The sequence below is a fragment of the Mesocricetus auratus genome, unplaced genomic scaffold, assembly GCF_017639785.1.
Source record: "Mesocricetus auratus isolate SY011 unplaced genomic scaffold, BCM_Maur_2.0 Super-Scaffold_100009, whole genome shotgun sequence".
Taxonomy (NCBI): domain Eukaryota; kingdom Metazoa; phylum Chordata; class Mammalia; order Rodentia; family Cricetidae; genus Mesocricetus; species Mesocricetus auratus.
In genome coordinates this window covers 68,450,374-68,470,819 of record NW_024429193.1, presented here as the reverse complement: position 1 = coordinate 68,470,819, position 20,446 = coordinate 68,450,374, and the positions used below count along the sequence as shown (strand labels likewise).

The 20,446-nt window shown below is 44.6% G+C and overlaps 1 protein-coding gene and 1 non-coding gene across 9 annotated transcripts in view; one reads left to right on the top strand and one right to left on the bottom strand.

Moving 5' to 3' along the window:
• Positions 1-9,461, bottom strand: part of Dclk2 (doublecortin like kinase 2) — a 121,794-nt gene extending 112,333 nt beyond the window's left edge. For 7 of the 8 annotated variants that reach the window (XR_005879488.1, XM_040752557.1, XM_040752558.1 and 4 more), the window contains exon 1: positions 8,287-9,460. Coding sequence is in view for 7 of the 8 variants with exons in the window: in XM_040752557.1 (XP_040608491.1) it covers positions 8,287-8,707 (421 nt within the window). In the remaining variant the exon portion in view is untranslated. Of the gene's footprint in view, positions 1-8,286 lie in introns of all 8 variants that reach the window. The other variant, XM_040752562.1, reaches the window with a different exon arrangement.
• Positions 9,462-19,092: 9,631 nt separating this feature from the next.
• Positions 19,093-19,255, top strand: LOC121142540. The gene has a single exon (XR_005879581.1). It is a non-coding gene; the product is annotated as a U1 spliceosomal RNA (small nuclear RNA).
• The last annotated feature ends 1,191 nt before the right edge of the window (positions 19,256-20,446 follow it).

Genomic DNA, 20,446 nt, shown 5'->3' with positions numbered 1-20,446 from the left:
AAAAAAAAAAAGCAGACAGAACAAGCCATGAGGAGCAAGCCAGTAAGCAGCGCGTCTCCATGGCCTGTGCACCAGCTCCTGCCTCCAGGTTCCTGCCCGGTTTGAGCTCCTGTCCTGCCTGCCCATCCCTGATGAAGAGCCACACGGAGTACGAGCCAAATGAACGCTTTCCTCCCCAGCTTGCTTTTGGGCCACATGTCCCATCATAGCAACAGAAGCCCTAACAAGTTTGAGCCTCAGCGTGCACTTTTAAAAGGTCAAGTATGGAGACCCACACCTGTAACCCTCAGGGCTCCCAGACAGTGTAGTGCCTGCCACTGGGCCAGCCCTAAGCCAGTGAAGGACCATACAGGAAAAGTACGCGATGATAAGTTATAATCACCTGCAATCAAAATGCAACGAACGAGAGAAAAGGTCACACAATAGGTCACAAATAGGCTATTTTAGTGTGTTTACTTGAAATGTTGTATCACCCTGTAAGCAAAAGCATGTAAACTGATCTTCCCAAACCAGTGTCTTCCCATTCCTTCTTTCTATAAGGTAACAACTTCTGCCAAAACACAATAAGCATTCTGCTGTAGGCTACTGAGAATATGGCTGACCAGACAGCTTGCGTTAGAAAATAAAAACTATGTCTTAAGGAATGGAGGTACATTCAACTAAATTCTAGCCTTACAATATTTCTGATTCGAAAAATAAAAAGTCTCCAGGTGGTGGTGGTGCACGCCTTCAATCCCAGCACTCAGGAGACAGAGGCAGGTGGACCTCTGTGATTTTGAGGTCAGCCTGGTTTATATAGTGAGTTCTAAGACAGCCATGGCTAAGTAGAGAGACCCTGTCTCAAAAACAAAGCAAAAAAAAAAAAAAAAAGTCAACTGACTGTATTGAAACTAAATATGGAAAAAAATCACTAAAAATAATTTTCAAAATAAGAACAAAGATAAAAAATTAAGCCTTAGTTATGGTAGAGTCAAGGCAGGTGTTGAAAGTACTCGGTATTGTTAAAATAATCTAGAATTTAAACACACACACAGATTGACAGGTATTAAAAGAGAAAATTCAAGTCTAGCATTGTAGACACAGCAAACTTGACAAATTGTTAAAACATGTAAGCTGATTTTTTTCTAGAAAAACTTATTTGAAAATAGAAAGGACAAGGATGACTTGCTTTTTACACCATCTTTATTCTACCATTCTGGCCAAGTGTCCAGTAGGCTGTCTTAACCAAGAAGGGTCTTTGTAAAACACAGCCACCAAGTCCTACCAACTGAAATGATCTGGCCAAAAGAGCATTTCAACAAAACACCAGAAACACATGCTATCCAGGGTAAACCACACTGTGTTCCGACACCACTGGCTTTAGTATTCCCAAGAAGGTGAGAGATCCTCCTGCAAAGTCAGGCTCTGGTGTAAGGCCAAGGTGGGACGCTCCCAAGTTCCAGGCCAGCCTACATTAAAGAGTGTAACCCCATCTCAAAGCAAAGCAAAAGAAACCCCATCTAAACCAGAGGGCTTCATCTGAACACAGCAGCTGGCCCGTGTGTGTGTGTGTGTGTGTGTGTGTGTGTGTGTGTGTGTACACGCACATACAGCACATAATGAGGGAGGCAGAATGTGTTGGGGGGTTCCTTTATATAAACTAGGCTGACCCCAAACTTGCAAAGATACTTTTCCCTCTGCATCCAGAGTATTAGGAGTACAGATATGAACCACCACGTCCAGCCTGAGAGAAGGGAAGGGAGTGGGGAGAGCTGGTGAATACAAGCGCAGCGACCAAGGAAGCCAGGGGCACTGGATCCCCTGGAACTGGAGTTATAGGCAGTCATTGAGGTGCCCAACATGGGTGCTGGGAACCAAACTGTGTCCTCTGGAGCAGTTAGTTGTTGCAGACTATTATTTGTTTATGCTGTGGAACATTTGTCTAATGATGCAAAGATGCACTGCATTCTTTTATGTTGCATTTGTTTAACTCTTTGAAGCTGTGTTACTTTGCCTGAATAAAACACCTGATGGTCTAATAAAGAGCTGAACATCCAATAGCAAGGCAAGAGAACATCCAATAGCAAGGCAAGAGGAAGGCTAGGCAGGGCTGACAGGCAGAGAGAATAAACAGAAGGAGAAAGCTGAGAGAAGAAAAGATTGAAGAGTTGAGAAAAAGGAAGAGAACAGCAGGGCCGGTCACCCAGCTATACAACAAGCCACGGAGTAAGAAGTAAAGAAAAGTATACAGAAATAGAGAAAAGCCCAGAGACAAAAGGTAGAAGGGATAATTTAGGAAAGTCTGGCTGGAAATAAGCCAAGCTAAGGCCAGGCATTTATAAGTAAGAATAAAACTACGTGTGTATTTATTTTGGAGGTGGGTGGCAGCCCCCCAAAAGAGTAAAGAATAAAAGCAACTGACTACAGTTAGTGCTCTTAACCGTGAGCCATCCCTCCAGGCCCTACAGTTAGTGCTCTTAACCAGTGACCGACTACAGTTAGTACTCTTAACCAGTGACCGACTACAGTTAGTGCTCTTAACCAGTGACCGACTACAGTTAGTACTCTTAACCAGTGACCGACTACAGTTAGTGCTCTTAACCAGTGACCGACTACAGTTAGTACTCTTAACCAGTGACCGACTACAGTTAGTGCTCTTAACCAGTGACCGACTACAGTTAGTACTCTTAACCAGTGACCGACTACAGTTAGTACTCTTAACCAATGACCGACTACAGTTAGTGCTCTTAACCAGTGAGCCATCCCTCCAGGCCCTGAGCCTGACTGACTCTTAAAGGGAGATAAGGGGTTAAATAGTCCAGATTATTTCTCTCTCCCACTACAGATGCCTCTCAAGATTATGGGACTTTAAGATGAAATAGTCATGTTCAAATCAATTCTGCTGCCATGTCAAAAATCCATAACCCAAGTGTATTAGTTAATCTTCTTCACTGTATGATAAAAATAACACCTAAGGAAGGGTTCATCTGGGCTCGTACTCTGAGGATACAGCCCATCACGACCAGGAAGGAATGTCTGCAGGAATGGGAGGCAACTCTATCCACAATCAGGAAGCAGAGGGTAATGAATCCAAGCACTAAGCTGGATTTCTCCAGTTTTACTCAGCCTAGGGTCCCAGTGCACCTACATCTAGGGCAGGTCTTCCCAAAGAATCTGGAGACTCCCTCACAGACATGCCTAGAGGTTTGTCTCCTAGCTGACTTTTAGATCTTGTCGAGGTGATAATCGATATTAACTACCAATCTCACTAGGTGACTGATAAACACAGGAATATGTTTCTCATGGCTCTGGAGGCTGAACATCCAGTGATCACAAATGGCAACTCCTTGCAGCAGCTTCCTACAGAAGCAGACAAGCCCACATGGACCTCCTCTGTGAAAACAGCCTCATCTAGAAGGGCTTTACCCTTTCATCACCAGCCCCGTCTCAGTGGATGGTGGAGCAAAGCAGCTTTAGGAATGCCAAGTCCAAAGCAACCAGGAATGCAGATCTAGCTTGCCTAGCACGTGGCCATCCCAGAACTGGAGTGGCGGATGTTTAAAGGCTCGAGTGTCATGCCTACCTCTCACCACTAGACTAGACAGCCATTTCTGTGTCCTCTCTGAGCCTAAGCTTCCTCACTGTACAGTACAGAGGACAATGCAGCCATGGCTCTCACCAGATGTTATAAGTGGTCAGAGGAAATGAACCCAGCAAAATGTCTCACTCAATAACTACAACTAAAACATTCAGTAAATGATGGCAATGGTAAGCAGAAGCAGATCTCTAAGCCTCAGGGTGAGATAAAAGTTAGTGGTGGCATAGGGATGAGGGGGAAAGACCCAGCCAGACATCTCTTTGCCTATGAGTACTGAAGAAAGGAGCTTATCAATCACTGTCAGAGAGACAGTTTATTCCCCATAACACTGCCATAAAATACCTGTGTCCATGGCTTAAAACCTCATGAAATACTGCCCTTGTCTTATAACTCCCAGGGTATTACTGTCTTATACTCCAGTTTCACAACTGTTCTCTCAAATACTCATTTTCTTCCTCTAATATTTTATTCAAATTTTTAAACTCAAAATTAATCATCTGCAAAGAACTTATTATGCAGAGGTGTATGGCACATCTGCTTTTATACTTGAGGAGGGAGAGGGCAGTGACAGTCACAGAAAGTATTACATAAGAGTCATTCAAAAAACAAAAAGGAAGCCATGCCTTTAAGGCAGGTGGATCTCTATGAAACCGTGTCTCAAAAAAAAAAATAGAAAAGAAAAAGGGCATTCTTTCCACACTGGTAAGTTTGCAAAGATTTTGTTTCCCCTGATTATGAAATATTTCACTAGCTAAAACAGAATCCAATTTTTCAAAATATATATTTTTATAAATATCTAGAGCCAACCAACCAATGTCATCATTTATTCGTACAAAACATCCTAGGACAAAGTATTAAAACTATTTCTGAGTCAATGCATTTACTGAATATCTAAGACCCTTGCCCTCAGACTGTTCCTAGTCTACTGTAGAGAACAGACCCAAGACAGTACTAATGAGACTACATAGGTGAGGTCCCAACCACCTGTAATTCCAAACCCTCTGGCCTCCATGGGTGCTGGCATGCACCTGGTAAACATACAGTTGCATAGGCACACACAAACACAGAGGTAAAAGTAAATTTCTCAGGTACAACCAGATAGCTTCAGTCTGCTGCCAAGCCTGATGACCTGCATCTGACCCCAAGAGAACAGACTTCTCACATTTTCCTCTGTCCTTCATATGCTCAATGTGGCATGCATGCCACACATATACACATAAACAAATGTTATAAAACAAACTTCAAATGCAAAATAAATTTCTTTGTTTACTTTCAGTAAGTGCGATCTCACTTTATATGCCTATGAGCAGGTTATGTACAAGCGGAACATGTACTAACAGCCCTGATCTAGACATCCCCAATGGACTTTTAGAGATGCTCCAAGCTTGTCAGGCTCAACCTGATTTCCCCACTCTTACTGTTGGGGACACACACCTATGAGAGCTTCAAAGAATAGACAGGATTGCAGGAACCCATTCTGCCCACTCTGCAAAATCAATCCAGAAATCTGGATAAGTCAGCCAGCTGGCTTAGGAACCGTGCTGAAGGAATGCTGTCCTACAGCAGATCAGCTTCATTCTCCATAGACTTTCAAGGTCAAAGGCAGGAGAAAAGAAATCTGGGCCATGCAAACTTCTTTGTCATCTAAGTTCAATAGGATGGTGGCTAGTAAGGAGCACTCAAGCCTTGCCGTCTTGAGTCAAGCTCTCTAGTCTTCACTGGAGACAGTGTTGGTTATGTTTCAACCACCTCCTGAAGTACGTTTGTTGGCATGGAAGAGGCACAGGAAATGAAGCATTTTTTTAACAACTGACTCACATGAAGTAGAGTTGTTTGACAACATATGGAGCACTGTACTCTTATTGATGTCAGCAACTTCAGAAAGCTGCCTGGTTCAGCGGGATAAATCTCAACATTTGAGCACATGATTTTAACTGACACCTGAAACTTCTTATGTGTAGGCACACATGTGGGGACATGCATGAGTATGACTATGTGCATGCACGTGGTAGACTGAGGTTGATGTTGGACTTATCCTCGATCACTCTTTCACCTCAATTAAAGTGTGGGGGGGGGGAAATCTCTCCATTAAACCCAGCGCTTACTGATGCACCTAGTCTCAGTAGTCAGCTGGCTCTAGGGATCCGACTCTGTCTCACAAAGCTAGAATGACAGGCAAGCCTCCATATCCAGCAGCATTTATGTGGGTTCTAGGGATGCAAATTCTGTTCCCCACACTTGCATAACAAACACTGTTTAATTTTTTTTAAAAAGGAGATGGTTCAATGATAGGACAAGTTCTCACTGTGTATCCCTGGCTACCTTGGGATCTTGCTATTTAGACCAAGCTGGCCTTAAATTTTTGATGACCCTCTCCAGCAGCCTATACCTCCAGAGTTCTGAGATCACAGGCATGTCGCTCAGCTGAACAATTCTACTATTACAGAAAGATCTGTTATTAGACAGATTTCTATTATAGCCAAAAGAGTTAAATTTTCATCGTGTACAGTCACTTTATATTATGAAAACTGCTTGAACCAAGTCAACAAAGGCACAGAAACCACTTGATGCACCATTATTTACAATGTGGTGTAACTGTTTAGACTATATGTGTAGCTAGTGTCTGCCCAAATCTATATTCTCCAAATATCAGCAAGTGAAGACTTCAAGGAAACTTCTCAAACATCTATTTGTACGTGGAGTCACTTAGAAGGCCACCCATCCCCTAGGACTTGACATATAACAAGTGTTTTTATATTAATCCAAAAAATGCTCTCATCTCTCTGATGACAACAGTCTTAGTTTAATTTTACTTAACAATACCTTGTCAGAATAACTTCAGAGGACAGTAAAATTATTAACCCTCTGGAGGTAGAGTAGGTACATTACCTGTGAGTGACAAGTGCTTCCTTAACAGGCAGCGTTGAGCCTTTCACCAGGTTGCTACTCTAACGAGGGGGTCAGATATAAAACTGGATTCAGGGTTCATCTTCTGAAAACTGGAGGCTGGTGGATCTCTGTGAGTTCAAGGCCAGCCTGGTCTACATAGTGAGTTCTAGAACAGCCAGAGCTGCATAGTGAGACCTTGTCTCAAAAAAAAAAAAAAAAAAAAAAAAAAAGCCGGATGGTGGTGGTGGCACACGCCTTTAATCCCAGCACTGGGGAGGCAGAGGCAGGAGGATCTCTGTGAGTTCAAGACCAGTCTGGTCTACAGAGAGTTCCAGGACAGCTTCCAAAGCCACAGAGAAACCCTGTCTCGAATAATCAAAAAAAAAAAAAGCCATCAGGTTCTCTCAACGATGTTATCTTCATTTTACTGACACACCTACATATTTCTTGCCCTCTTCTTTTAGCCTTTAAAACCAAAACTCACAACTAGGCAATGTGTAAGGTCCTACAACTAACTTTCACACAAGAAGACAACTTAATTTTAATTGGGTTGTCATGCAGCTAGAGCAAGGGTACCATTTGATAAAAGTAACAGGCACTTTGTGGACTCCTCAGAATGGCTACCTTATTTTGCAGAGGTGAACAATAAAAGGAAAAGCATAAACTGAGGCCTGGTAGAAACTAGTAATGCTAGCATGCATACTGCTTAGGTTTCCTCATCTGAGAAAGGGAGAAAACGACTTCAGAACAGAAGCTCAAGCTGAAGTAAGAAAACCACCTAGTCCAGGGGTCAGTTTCTTCCCCCTTGTTGCTATGTCTTCATGGTATACCCGATTTTCATTAAGAAAGATGCCTGAGCATAACTACACGTAAACATTCAGTCCCTACACCCAGGGGGATCTGCCTGACCTTTCCGGGTGCTGTTAGAACCAAAAATGAGGTTCATTACTACAGCCACCCCTCTCTTCCTGAAAGCAGGTAAGAGTAAATACTGCAGGAACTCAAGAATGGCCCAACATACTGCCAAGCAGCCCTTCTGAGCGATGCATGTCTGGTGTGCCGGGATTACCCATTTCTAATAGGCCTCTGCTCTTGGTCCCCTAGACCCTAGTTACTCTCCTCAGGGAGAAGGCAAGAAAGATTCATCTTGATTCACTTCGTTGCCGACCAAATGTGGAAAATCTTTAGTTTTCCATTGAAATCACCTGAGGAACTTTCAAAACTCTAAATGCCCAAGTCATATCCCAAACCAAGCACATCGTAATATCTAAGCGGTGGAACCAGGCACCATAATTTAAAAGTCCCCAGTATGGTACAAGATGAAGCCTAGGTTGAGCCCCACTATGTTGGATAGCCCCTTTTGGTTTCAAATGACTTCTGCCACAAGGGAAACCAGAAAAGCCAACCTAGAGCACATCAGAACCACAGCTGTGCAAGAAGGTACGGTGGGATCCCGAACAGGGGGACTGCAGGTGCTGCCCTGGGCTCCACCAAGGGCGGAGGACCATACATACTTTCAAATAGTTTGCCCTTCCAGCAAAAACAAGTCGGCTGATTTTGGAGGTGCCATTGTCTGTATTTGTCTCTACTCACTCGGATTTTCTTCCTTTTTAAAAGGCAAGTCTCTTGGGAAGGAGAGAGATGTGTGCACCCCAAGCCAACCCCAACTACAGAGGAGCAGACAATCCCCGAGGCTGCCTAGAAAGCACCAGGCCGGCTGCGGGGCGCTGGGCGGGGGAAGCGCGCGGCCCGCAGTCACTGCACCTGCCGCTGTGCACGGGGCCCGCACCTGCCGCGCCTCGCCCGCGCCTCCGACCTACCTTCTAGCAGCTCGTCCAGGCTAGTGACCTTCCGACTGCCGTCTATGGTGTAGATTGTGCGGACGCCCTGGGGCAGGTTCACATTGTCTGACAGGGAGCGGGTGAGCTCCATGAGGAGCGCGTCGAAGGAACGGAAGCGGTCGCTGGAGATGGCAAAGACCAGGCCTTTGAAGTAGCGGTCCCCATTCCGGTAGAAGCGCGCCTTCTTGGCCTTCTTCTCCGAGCTGAGGGCCTGCAAGGTCCGCGTGCGGTAGAAGCTGCAGTGAGCACTGTGCGCCGGGCTGGGGATGAGCCCATTGCCCTTGGGGCCAGAGATGCCGCTGCCCCCGGAGGAGCTGGGAGCCCCTCTCCGCGACCCCGGCCGCGGCCTTTTGTCCCGTTCTTCAAAATGCTCCAGCTCGATGCTCCTGGTGCTGGCCATCGCGGCTGCTCAGAGGGAGCTCTCCACAAATCAATCAATTAATAAAGGAACGTCCCCGCCGCCCCGGCCGCAGCGCTCGGACCTTAAAGCCGCGGGGCACCTGGCTCGGGCATTCGGGCCATGCTCGCAGGTGGGCCCGTTCAGCCGCAGCGCGCAGCCACCCAGCTCATTGTCCCGCGCGCCCTCTCGGTCGCCACCGCCAGCTGGGGAGCCCCACGCCCCCCAAAGCGCCTCCTCCGCCCGGCCACGCCTCGCAACTAGCGCGCGGGCAGCGGGCCCGGAGCCGCCGAATTGAACGGCCCGAGGCTTGCCCGGGTTCGCGTCCCGGCCCGCGCTCGCTCTCGGGCGCGCCGAACGGAGGAAGGAAGCGGAGCGGGGGAGGGGCGCGAGCGTGGGCGAGGCTCCTCCGGGCTGTGTCGCGCGGCCTGGGGTCCCGGGGTCCCGCCGCCGCCGCCGCCTCGCGCGCGCCCAGGCCCAGTCCACGGCCAGTGAGCGTCCCGGCTGACCCGGGGATCCTCAGGCCGCGCCGGGCCCCAGCGGGAAGAGCGCAGCCGCCTCCCACGCGCGCACGCCCGCGGGCATCCGCGCTCTCGGCCGCCTGTCCGCCTGTCAGGGCCGGGACTGCCCCAGGAGAACACCTTCTGCCCCTCCGAGGATACCACAAACCACACGGAGCGGGAGGTGGTGAGCAGGAGGGCGGCGCCGCGCGGGGAGCGGCTCCACGGTCCGAGGCGGCCCCGCCCGCCAGGCTACGGGAGCTGCGCGCTCCCGGGCGTGGCCGCGCTGCGCGCTCTGCAGCCGCGGAGGCAAGCGTTACCGCGCAAGCCAAAAAAACTACAAAGGAAGGAGACTCAAGGGCAGCAGGCACATCCTTATCCCGCCTCCCGGAGAGGAACTGAGGCCATCCTAGGGCAGGAATACAAAATAGAGCACTAGGTTTGGACGCGACATGTATTAAAAAAAAAAAAAAAAACCGGCCGATGCATTGTTTTATTTAAAGATTCTTTGGGTTTAAAAATCCTTCACACTTTCTATTACAGATTCGCTAGCGCGGTAGTTCTGGTAACTTTGAATGAATAAATGACTAGAAGTTATTGTTTTGGGGAAGGTTGATTTCATCAAATATTTGTGGAAAGCTTGCCATTTGCGAAGCATTAATCCCATCATTGGGGGTGTTCAAGCGGAGAATGGAACCACACGCGTTCTATCTCAGCTTCTCACAGAAGTGGACTGACTGACAGACATCCATCATGCAGAAAATCTTTTCTTTAGAGGTGTCTGGTCCACAATAAAAGAGTGTTTCCAAAAAAAATGGAAACATTAGTTATTTCACTTTGGCGATGAAGTTCAAAGACGTTTGGCCCTAATCTGACATAAGAGATTAATGACTCAGCACCTGATTCTTCGGCGGCTCTAGATAGCAGCTCCAAACTGTCCTTGAAGGTAGGATGACAAAAAGGCTTTGCTTATAAAGGGCTGGAGTCCTGGAACGGCGTGAAACAAGGAGGGGTGGAAACACAATGTCACCCCTGAAGCAAATCACTTTTCATACGGTATTTAATGAATACGATACAGATCAAGACCTAGTTGGCCAAAACTTGGGAGCTGATGGAGGTAGAGAAAAAACTGTTCCATGGGTATCCAGGATGACTCAGTAGGTAAGGGCACTTGCTGCCAAGCCTGATGACCTGGGTGCAGGGGCAGAGCCCACGTGGTGGAAGGAAAGCATACATTCCTGCAACCTGTCCTCTGCCCTCTGCATGCATGCATGGCATGCAACACAATAAATAAATGTGAAAGCTGTGAGAGAAAAAGAAATTGCTCCTGCGTGCCAATTCTAATGCAAACAAACGGGGCTGGTGGGTTTCAAGGAGACAATGACTAAGTAATCTGGGTTGCTTTATGGTTTAAAATTTACAGAACCATAACAGATTTTCCTCTTTCGCAAAACTGCAAAATTTTCCACAGTAAGATGTTTAAAACTGGCATTTCCCCTGTTGGGATAGTCCCCTTCTCTGAAGCACAGTCTGACCTACTACTTGTTCACCTGCTGTAGATTGTCCAATAGGTCACCTTCTGAAAGCCAGCACTGACCTTATCTCTCTGTTGGTTGTAAATTTCCTCCATACTGTTTTGTAACTCCCCTTAACCTAATGTTCACTTGTGTAAAAAGTTGGGAGAAATACTTCAAATACACTTCCATTTCTCAGCTACAGGCAATTCAAAGTAAGTATTTCCTCTCACACTAGAAATGACTCCTTTTCTGCTCCTGTACATAATAATTTCACTGACAATCTGCAACAAAAATCTTCTAGAAACTTCTTGTGGAAAAGCTCAACTTGGCAGAAAGAAAGGGACTATTGTTGGCTCTGTACACTTCTCTTTGGGCACCCAGGCTAACAATGCAGTTTAGAACAGTCTTTGCACCCTGCTTAGCCCTTAGCTCTTTCTCCCCAAGTTCACATTGCCCAGGAGAAGAATGCAAATGCTCATATGGTAAATGTTTAAATGAAACTTCATTAAATACTCCATTAAGTGGCTTTAAAGTAAAAAAAAAAAAGTTGCCTCGACTATTTCCCAGTTTTACCTCACGTTGCTCTATTTCTCAAAGGCCTTGACATATCTTAATTTTTTTGGCCCCAAGCATTTGCTCATAAAGGCAGTTTTCCAGCTATTCCATTACTTATTACATAAAAGATGCCTACAGAACTTTTAGGCTACAAGCACTTTGGAGATCTGCTGTCTCATGTTTTCCTTTCTGTTCACTGTGTGCCAAGCCATTCTCCCAGAAGTAAAAGCGATGAAATAACTGTTTCTAGCAGAAGGGTCTGGTAACCATAGACTTGAGTTTTTTAAATGAAGCACAATTTTTAATTTCATAACCGTGAATGATTATAAATCCCAGTGTTTCCCATCCAGCGTTAACGGGAAAGGACATCCGGAGTTCAGAACGGCTTTCCTATTCCTACCCCATTGCCAGTGTACAGACTGGCACAGGGCTGGTAGAGGCAGTTTGCTTATTTGCTGCTTCCTCGTGGAGGACTTGCTGTCCTTTCATACTCAATTCCTGCAGCATTAACATATATACTTATGTAAATATAGCTTTATTTTTCACAGTTATTAATAATGTCAAAAGTGAAAAAGTCCATGGAAAAGTATTACAACACTCACTTTTGCTTCTAGAGATTAATGTTTCCTAGAGGCAATACACAATTTGTTTTGTGATGAGGATAGACGGTAGACACTGGCTAGACAGTTTAGGGGCAAGAATTCCAAAAGCAGTGCCTCCAGGAGCATCCTTGCTTCTCTGGCCAGGAGAGGCTGAGGGGAGTTTATTACTGCTCTTCAATCATCCTTCCTGTAGGCAATGGGTACAAGTAGGATTGAAACTCCAGTGTGGACACAATCCTCTGAATAGCTTCAGAATTACACTCTAGATTGTAGGGCGAAATGAGTTATATCTGTTCCCCAATTTCAACCCATCTCCTAATGAAGAGGGGGAATGTCATTGTAGCCTTGATGAGGGTTCTATGGTCAGCCATCAAGAGAGAGCTATTTCTGTGGTCTGGGTGGGAATCTAACATTCCAAACTCTCCAAAACAGAGGGCTAACCCAGTTGGTTCTGGCTAAGGCATCACACTTCAAAAAGGACGATTCGCTTTAAGCCACACTAAAAAGATTGGGAGAGTAATTATTCAGTTAAGGAAATAATTTACATTTCCTTCCCAGAATTCCTGCCCCTGTGCAGTCACTTAAGGGAACCCCAGCTTTATGCTTGGGTTAAGCCTGCCTACTTTAGAAGCTAACTTTTCATCATCATCATCATTATTTGGGATGCTTATCAGTGCCTGGACATGCTTTCCTGAACATTCCTTTTTTTTTTTTTTCTATGCAGCTATTCCCTAGCCCTTCCCACATCTGCTGTTAACAGAGGCGATCGTTTGTTCTCTTTCTTGTCTTCCTCCTCCAGGCAGCTTGCCTGCCCTAGGTTTTTGGTTGGCTGGTTGGTTGGTTGGTTGTTTAATGCTAATAAAAATTATCCTATAGCTTCCTTCTGAGTCCAATCTTGAATTATTTTATTAACAAAACTCAAAACCTTAGAGACTCAAAACTTTCCCCAATAACATGGGACACTCCAAATGAACATCTCTAAATTCCCAGTAACATTTGTATTTGGTGCTCTATTCAAAATCTGAAATAGAATAACTTATTTTAAAACCAGTCATGATTTTAGTGCTTCCATCTTTTCAATAGCACATTCAGTGTTTATGTAAATGCTGAAGGTGACAGACTGTTCATATCACTGTCCCTGTTAAAGTAAGACACTGTTGGGAATACTTAAAGAATAATGACTTTATGGTGATTAATTAGCAGCTATGATCTGGTTAAAGAAACAGATTATAGGCAAGGAAATATTAAGCAGCAGAGACTGAATTGCCTCGCTGAGCTACCTCTAAAAAATGTTCATTTCAAGCTTTCAAAGCCTATTAATCACAAGGTGGTCTGTCTTCATTAACTGAGAATGTAAAATGAATGCTTTTTAAATTTATAGTAGGTTTATAATGCAAATTAACTGATTATTTCAGCTCAAATAGTCTATACTCCCTTCCCATATTTGAAATATCCAAATGTTACCATAATACATTTATCTTGCTTATGGAAACAACAATACTATTCAGATTTGTTCAGTATTCTTTAATAAATCTACATTCATTTTGCTATGATATATTTAGATTTTTTAAAAAGTCTTGCATTTCCCACAATCCTGTCAGCCTATGTGAAACAACAGATAAAGGCCATGATTTGCTGCATATATGAAAGATTTTCCACATACACATATATGTATATAAGTATATGCATACGTACCTATGTGCACAATATATGATGACAGCTTAACATTTATGTACAGAGGTTTTTATGGTTTGGATCTTAAATGTCCCCTGATGTTCTCATGCCTTAAGGCTTCATGGAGAGCGGGTGGCATGATTAGGTCATGCAACCTTCAGGAGGCGGGGCCCAGAGGAAGGAAGCTAGGTCACAGGGTATGGGCCCTTCCAAGGGGTCTTTACCTTTCCCTGCTCTCTCTTTGCTTTGTGGCCAGTGTGGGGAGACCAGTTTTGCCATCTAACCTCCTCCTCTCCCTGCTGTTCTGCCTCAACACAGGCCAAAACGGTGGGTGCCAAACAGCCACAAATGGGAGCCTCCAAAAGCCAAAACAACCTTTCCTTCCGTTACCATTGTTTACTCTGGCATTTCATCGTAGCAGTGAAAACCTGTAGAGTGCATTCATCTTAATGTCACAGGTACGTTTGTCTCTACAGTTTGGTAACAGTATAAAATTATAATTCTCTGTAACATAATTTTGTTTAGTGATATTATTCTCCCTAAAATTCCTCCCTCTAGTGCTAACTCCATGAACTTCTGGGGTCTCTCATGGTTCAAAACCTCAATCCAAGGCAGATCTAATGGCACAGCCTACACTCCTGCCTAATCATGAAGCTGAGACAAGAGAGTTACATATTCAAGGTCTGCCTGGGCTATAGAGTAAGTTCAAAGCCAGCCTGAACAATCTAGTAAGACCTTGTCTCAAACTAAAAAGTGAAAAGAGAATGGACTGGGAGGTGGTGGTACACACCTTTAATACCAGCACTTGAGAGGCAGAGGCAAGTGGATCTCTGTGAGTTCAAGACCAGCCTGGTATACAGAGTGAGTTCCAGAACAGCCAGAGCTGTTATACAGAGAAACCCTGTCTCAAAAACAAAATTAAAAAAACGAGGGGGGGGGCGCACGGGGAGTATAGTTCGATGGTAGAAAACTTACATAGCATGCACAAGGCCATAAACTCAGTCACTAGTAGTACAAAAAAATCAAAAATAAAAAAATGTAAACCAGCCAGGCATTGGTGGCACACGCCTTTAATCCCAGCACTTAGGAGGCACAGGCAGGAGGATCTCTGTGAGTTGGAGGCCAGCTTGGTCTACAGAGTGAGTGCCAGGACAGCCTCCAAAGCTACACAGAGAAACCCTGTCTCAAAAAAAAAGAAAAAGAAAGAAGGAAGGAAAGAAAGAAAAAGCAAAAACAAAACCGTGTAAACCAAATAAGAATAAAATAACAAAGCACAGTCCAACATGCTCATTAGGAGAAATCTATGAGTCGACCTTTGGATTCCTCGGCCCCAACTGCCATCGCTCTCAGAACCTTGTACTGCCTCATCATCCCTGATGTCCAAAGTTGGGCTCTGAGCATGTCAGCCATTTCTGAATGTATGGTGTGGGAAGGTTCCCCTGACCTTGCTGTAGCATATGAAGTTCTGGCAATAATTGTGATGTACTGTGAACAAAGATTTGTTCTAAGATGACTTACCTTAACCACCTAGAATGGTTGCCTTCAAAATGCTGAAGTTCTGGCTTTTAAAGTATTATACCATGGTCCTACATGATAACAGATATGTGGAAAATGGAGTCTGTTAAAGTCATTACAAGTAACACTCTTTTCCACTCTTGCTTGTTAAGGGCTTGCATAATTTCTTTAGCTTTCTTAAATTCCTTTAATGGGACTCTGAGCCAGGTTATGTAAACCACAGGTACTATCATAAGCCACTATTAGTAGCGCCATTGTTTTTCCATGAATGGCACTGAAATCATACACTTACTTCTCCAAGAGCATTACCAGCTCTATAATGTAATTCTGTGGGAGGTTTTTTTACTACTCTTTTTTAAAATTAGATTTATTCATTTTATTTTATGAGTGTTTCACCTATATGTATGCATGTGCACCACCTGTATGCTTGGTGCTCAGGAAGGTTAGAAGGGCACTGGACCCCTGGAACTGGAGTAAAAGATGGCTGTGAACCGCCATGTGGGTGCTGAGAATCAAATCCAGGTGGAATATTACTTTACTATGTAAAGATGTGTGGCATTTGCTTATGCTGTGAAATATTACTTTAACTGTAAAGGCGTGTTATATTTATTTCGGCTGCATCTGTTTAACGATGTAAGGATGTGTGTAATTATATAAGGATGTGTTTGTTGCATCTGTTTCACCTTGCCTGCCTAAGGTACCTGATTGGTCTAATGAAGAGCTGAATAGGCCGATAGCTAGACAGAGAAAGGATAGGTGGGGCTGGCGTGCAGAGAGAAAAAATAGGAGGAAGAATCTCAGCTTGAGAGAGGAATGGTAAGGAGGAGGAGGATAGGATGAGGGAGACACCGAGGACCAGAAGCCAGGCAACCAGGAGAGGCAGTGAAAGTAAGATGTACAATAGGAAAGAAAAGTAAAAATCCCCAAGGCAAAAGATAGATAAAGAGAAGCAGGTCAATTTATGTTAAAAGAGCTAGCCAGAAACAAGCCTGGGCTAGGCCACACATTCATAACTAATAAGAATGATGTGGGAGCTGGCTAGTGGACCCCAAAAAGAGAAAGCTTGATACAGACCCCACCTTGAGTTTTGCTAGTAAAATAAAACCATCTGCCAAAGTGGAAGTCCTTCAGTGATGACACTGTGGCCCATATACAGATGTCTCAGTCTGTGACCTAAAATGTCAAGATTTTCAAATGGATGAAGCATCAATTTGGGGGCCTAAGGCTATATATAGCTCATGGTAGAGGGGTAACCCAGCATAGATATAGCTTTGAGTTTAGTCCCCAGCACCACAAAGAAGGAAGGAAGGAAAGGAGGGAGGCAGGGAGGGAGCAAGGGAGGGAAGGAAGGAGGAAGGGAGGGAAGGAGGGAGAAGGGAAGGAAGGAGGAAGGAAGGAAGGAAGGAAGGAAGGACAGGACAGGACAGGACAGGGTGGAGGCAGGAGAAGAGGGAGGGAGGGAGAAATTCATCCATATCTAACATGGAAAAAAAAAATCCATTATGGCATTTGGAGGAATTAATGAAAAGGCTGCTGGTGATTTGTTTCTAAGCACAGCTTTATTTAGAGCAAGTGATTAAGTAAAACAAAGCCCTTTGTATCAGTTACTGATCTGTTGCTCTGATAAAACACCATGACCAAAGCAATTTATACAAGAACGTATTTTAGCTTTTGGTTCCAGAAGGTTAGAGTCCATGACGGCAGGACAGAAGCAACAGGCAGCAGCCATGGTAGCAAGAGAAGGCGGTTGAGAGCTAATTTCTCGACCTGCATGGTGGAAGCAGAAAATGACCTGGAAGCAGGAAAGCTTTCTACTCTCAAAGCCAGTAACATACTTCCTGCGGCTAAGCCACACCTCCTAAACCCGCCCAGTGCCACCAACTGGAGACCAAGTGCTCTCACGCCTCAGATTACAGGAGATGCTTCTCATTCAAACCACCACACTCTTGAAATTCACATTAAAACACAAACAAATGCTATCAACCAGCTGTGAATATTTTTCTCCTGTCTTAGTTTGGTTTTAATCCTAACCAGAATACTCAAAACTATTTTTATCCTAAGTTTTGTTCCTTGAATTTTTTTTCCTAGCAGCATTTGTAGCTCAGTTGCTAAGTGCTTGGCTACTACACACAAAGTCCTGGGTTCAACCCCCAACAGATACATAGTAGACTACATGAGACCTTGTCTCAAACAAACAAACAAAGAAACAAACACCCCAGAAACTCTTTTCTAATAAGCTCAAACTGATAAAGGAGCAAAATTGAAATAAAGATTTTTTTTCTGAATCAATGGAGAGTAAGTAGCCAACATAAGGTCTCGCCATCCTTAAATAATTAACTATGTATTTTCTATAAATAAAAACAATCCCCTACACAGCACAATGTAACTATCAAACCCAGAAAAGTACTGTTGACAAGTTATTACTCTCTATTCTTCAGGACTCATTGGAATTTTATCAGATGGCCTTCTGATGTCTTCTAAGCAAAAAATCCCACTCCAACAGCTCGCGACATGTTTAGTGAGCATGTCCCTTTTGTAACCCTTGGTCTTTCTTAGCCTGCCACCTTGGCACTTCTGAAAGATGACAGAACAAATATTTTTTATAGAATGCCTCAACTTGGGATTTGTCTGTTTTTTCTGCAGAATTGGGTTTAAGATGCCTGTATTTGACAGGAATTCTGCAGATGATGTTATACTAGTCTTATAATAGCTTTAGAGGCTCAATTTCAGTTTGTCTCATGAAGGTACTCTGTAGTCAATACCTGCCATTCTAGTTAGGGTTTCTATTGCTGTGATGAAACACCAGGACCAAAACCAACTTGGGGAGGAAAGGGTTCACCACACTCACAGTTCCATATCACAGTTCATCATCAAAAGCACTGAGTTCAGGAACTCATGCAGGGCAGGATCCTGGAGGCAGGAGCTGATGCAGAGGCCATGGAAGGGTGCTGCTGGAGCTGATGCAGAGGCCATGGAGGGGTGCTGCTTACTGACTTGCTCCTCATGGCTTGTTCAGCCTGCTTTCTTATACAACCCAGCACCAACAGCCCAGGGGTGGCACCACAGACAATGACCTGAGCCCTCCCACATCAATCACTAAGAAAATGTCCTACAGCCAGATCATATGGAAGAATTTTCTCAATTGAGGTTCCCTCCTTAAAGATAACTCTAGGTTGTGTCAAGTTGGCACAAAACTAGTCAGCACACTTGCTTTGAAGAAAGGCAAGTTGCAACTTACATAAATTCCTTATTCATCTCCCAACTCTCAATTTGCTCATTTACCTTATCAGTTTTGACTCAGAGTGTTATGACTTAAAAATAAATGTCCATCACAGGGTTATACTTTGAATGCTTGGTCTCCAGCCGGTGGCCTGACTTTAGGAGACTATGGAAACTTTAGGAGGTGGGTGTATCTTGGGGAAGTAGGCTCTGGGGCACACCTTTGACATTTGCACCTAACCACCAGTTTCTGACTTGTACTCCACTTCTGATCTACCCGTGCCAACACATCCCACACCACAATGTTCTGTCCAAATATGAAACCAATAGATCACGGATTGAACACTCTGAAAACAGTGAACAAAAGAAATCTTCACTCCCTTCCACTGTCTCTACAGGTATTACGTCACAGTAATGAGAAAAGCAATGCACACATAGCCGACCTTGTTCCGTCACTATCACTATTTATCTCCAGTCTAACTGGGCATTCATGGTGACCCCATGTGCTTTTGCCTTATCACAGATCCATGCTGAATGTTGCTCTAGCCCAGGAAGCTGGCATTTCTCTTACTGGAGAATGGTGTTTGGAGGCCAATGTTTGGGCAATTGGTGTTTCATCTGTTGGGTTGCAGCTGCTCTGGGCTTAGCAGTGGACAGAGTCAGGCGCTGTCTGCCTCCACTGGGGCAGAAGCCTGCCTTGCTGGCCACAAATAAGGGTGTTAGCACTTAATAGTCTGGGAAGAGAAAAAGAAAGAAGAAACTAAAGTTTATTCTTAAGCTTTGTTTTACTCTATGTGACTTTTAAAGTAGTTACCTGGCAGGAAAGATATCATGCTCAAGAAGGTGGTTTTCCTAAGGTGAGGCTCATCCATTGTACTTAAGGTGTGTTGACTCCCGCAATTTCCCCAAATACAGAAAATTCAACTGCATAATTTGCTGTAGTGGGGGACTTTGTAGCATGAATTTCTAACTGGTCTTAATAACAAAACTCAGAGTCAGGATATTAAGGGGTGGAAACTGAAAGATCAGAGAAGCAAAGCAGTCGGCCACTAGAGCTTACCACTATGAAATCCTCAGACTGCATAGAGACTGAGCTCCCGTCTCCTCCCTCCTGTTTCCTCTCTCTGCCCAGCCATCTCACTTCCTGTTTGTCTGTACAGACCTCCAGACCTCTACCATTAGCTAGCTGTGCCCTCTGATCTCCAGGCAAGCTTTATTTGTTACAGTACAAACAAAATACCACTACAGTACTTCTTTCTCTCCCTGGAAAAAAATTATACTGAACAGAACCCCAATAAACTACTTACTTCTCTTGACTGCCTCACATCTTTCTCCTACTTGGTAGTAAACTGTAGGAGGAACTGTGGTCAGCCTACCCAAGCTATAGTCGCCCTGCCCAGGTGCCCAGGCCAGCTCAGCCCGCGTGAGCATGCATGGCAAGCACTTCCTCCCTGAGCCAAGCCTGCCTCTACTCCCAGAGACTACTGATGAGGAGACACTTTACCCAGAGACACCAATGAGGAAAGGACAATGCAGCAGACTCAGCCGCCTGAGTCAATGGGACCTTGGGAGGGGGTTTAAAGGCAGGTCTAACTTCCTTAATAAACGAGTCTGCAGCACGCTCTGCTACTCACTGAGTCAGTGCCTGAGTTGTTGGTGCTGCTCTTCTCACCCCCTCCCGCAAGGGGTGTTGGAGCAGGGTCACCGGCAACAGTAAACCTTGATGTTTACTATAGCACACACATATCAGGCTGCACTGACTTTACCCAGTGCTCCAGGGTGAGCACGTGACTACATGCTGCACACATGGTGATATTCTCCTTAGTAGCTAATGTCATCCTTTTTCCTCTCAGTTTCCAGAAACTTTCTTGCCCTGACACCCTGCATCTATTTCACTAGCAAGCTGTCATCCTTCAAAATGTATCCTCATAGAACGAACGTATATGAGCCCATACTCAAAGACTACTCCAACTTAGAAATCTCTTAGACCTAATAAGCAATTACACCAAAGTGTCAAGATACAAAAGCAACATGCAAAAATCAGTAAATATTCTACATGCTAGAAACAAGCATGCTAAGAAAGAAATAAGGAAAACAGCCCCATTTGCAATGGCGTCCTCTATGAGAGCTGACGAAAAGCACTCAGAGAAAGGAAAAACA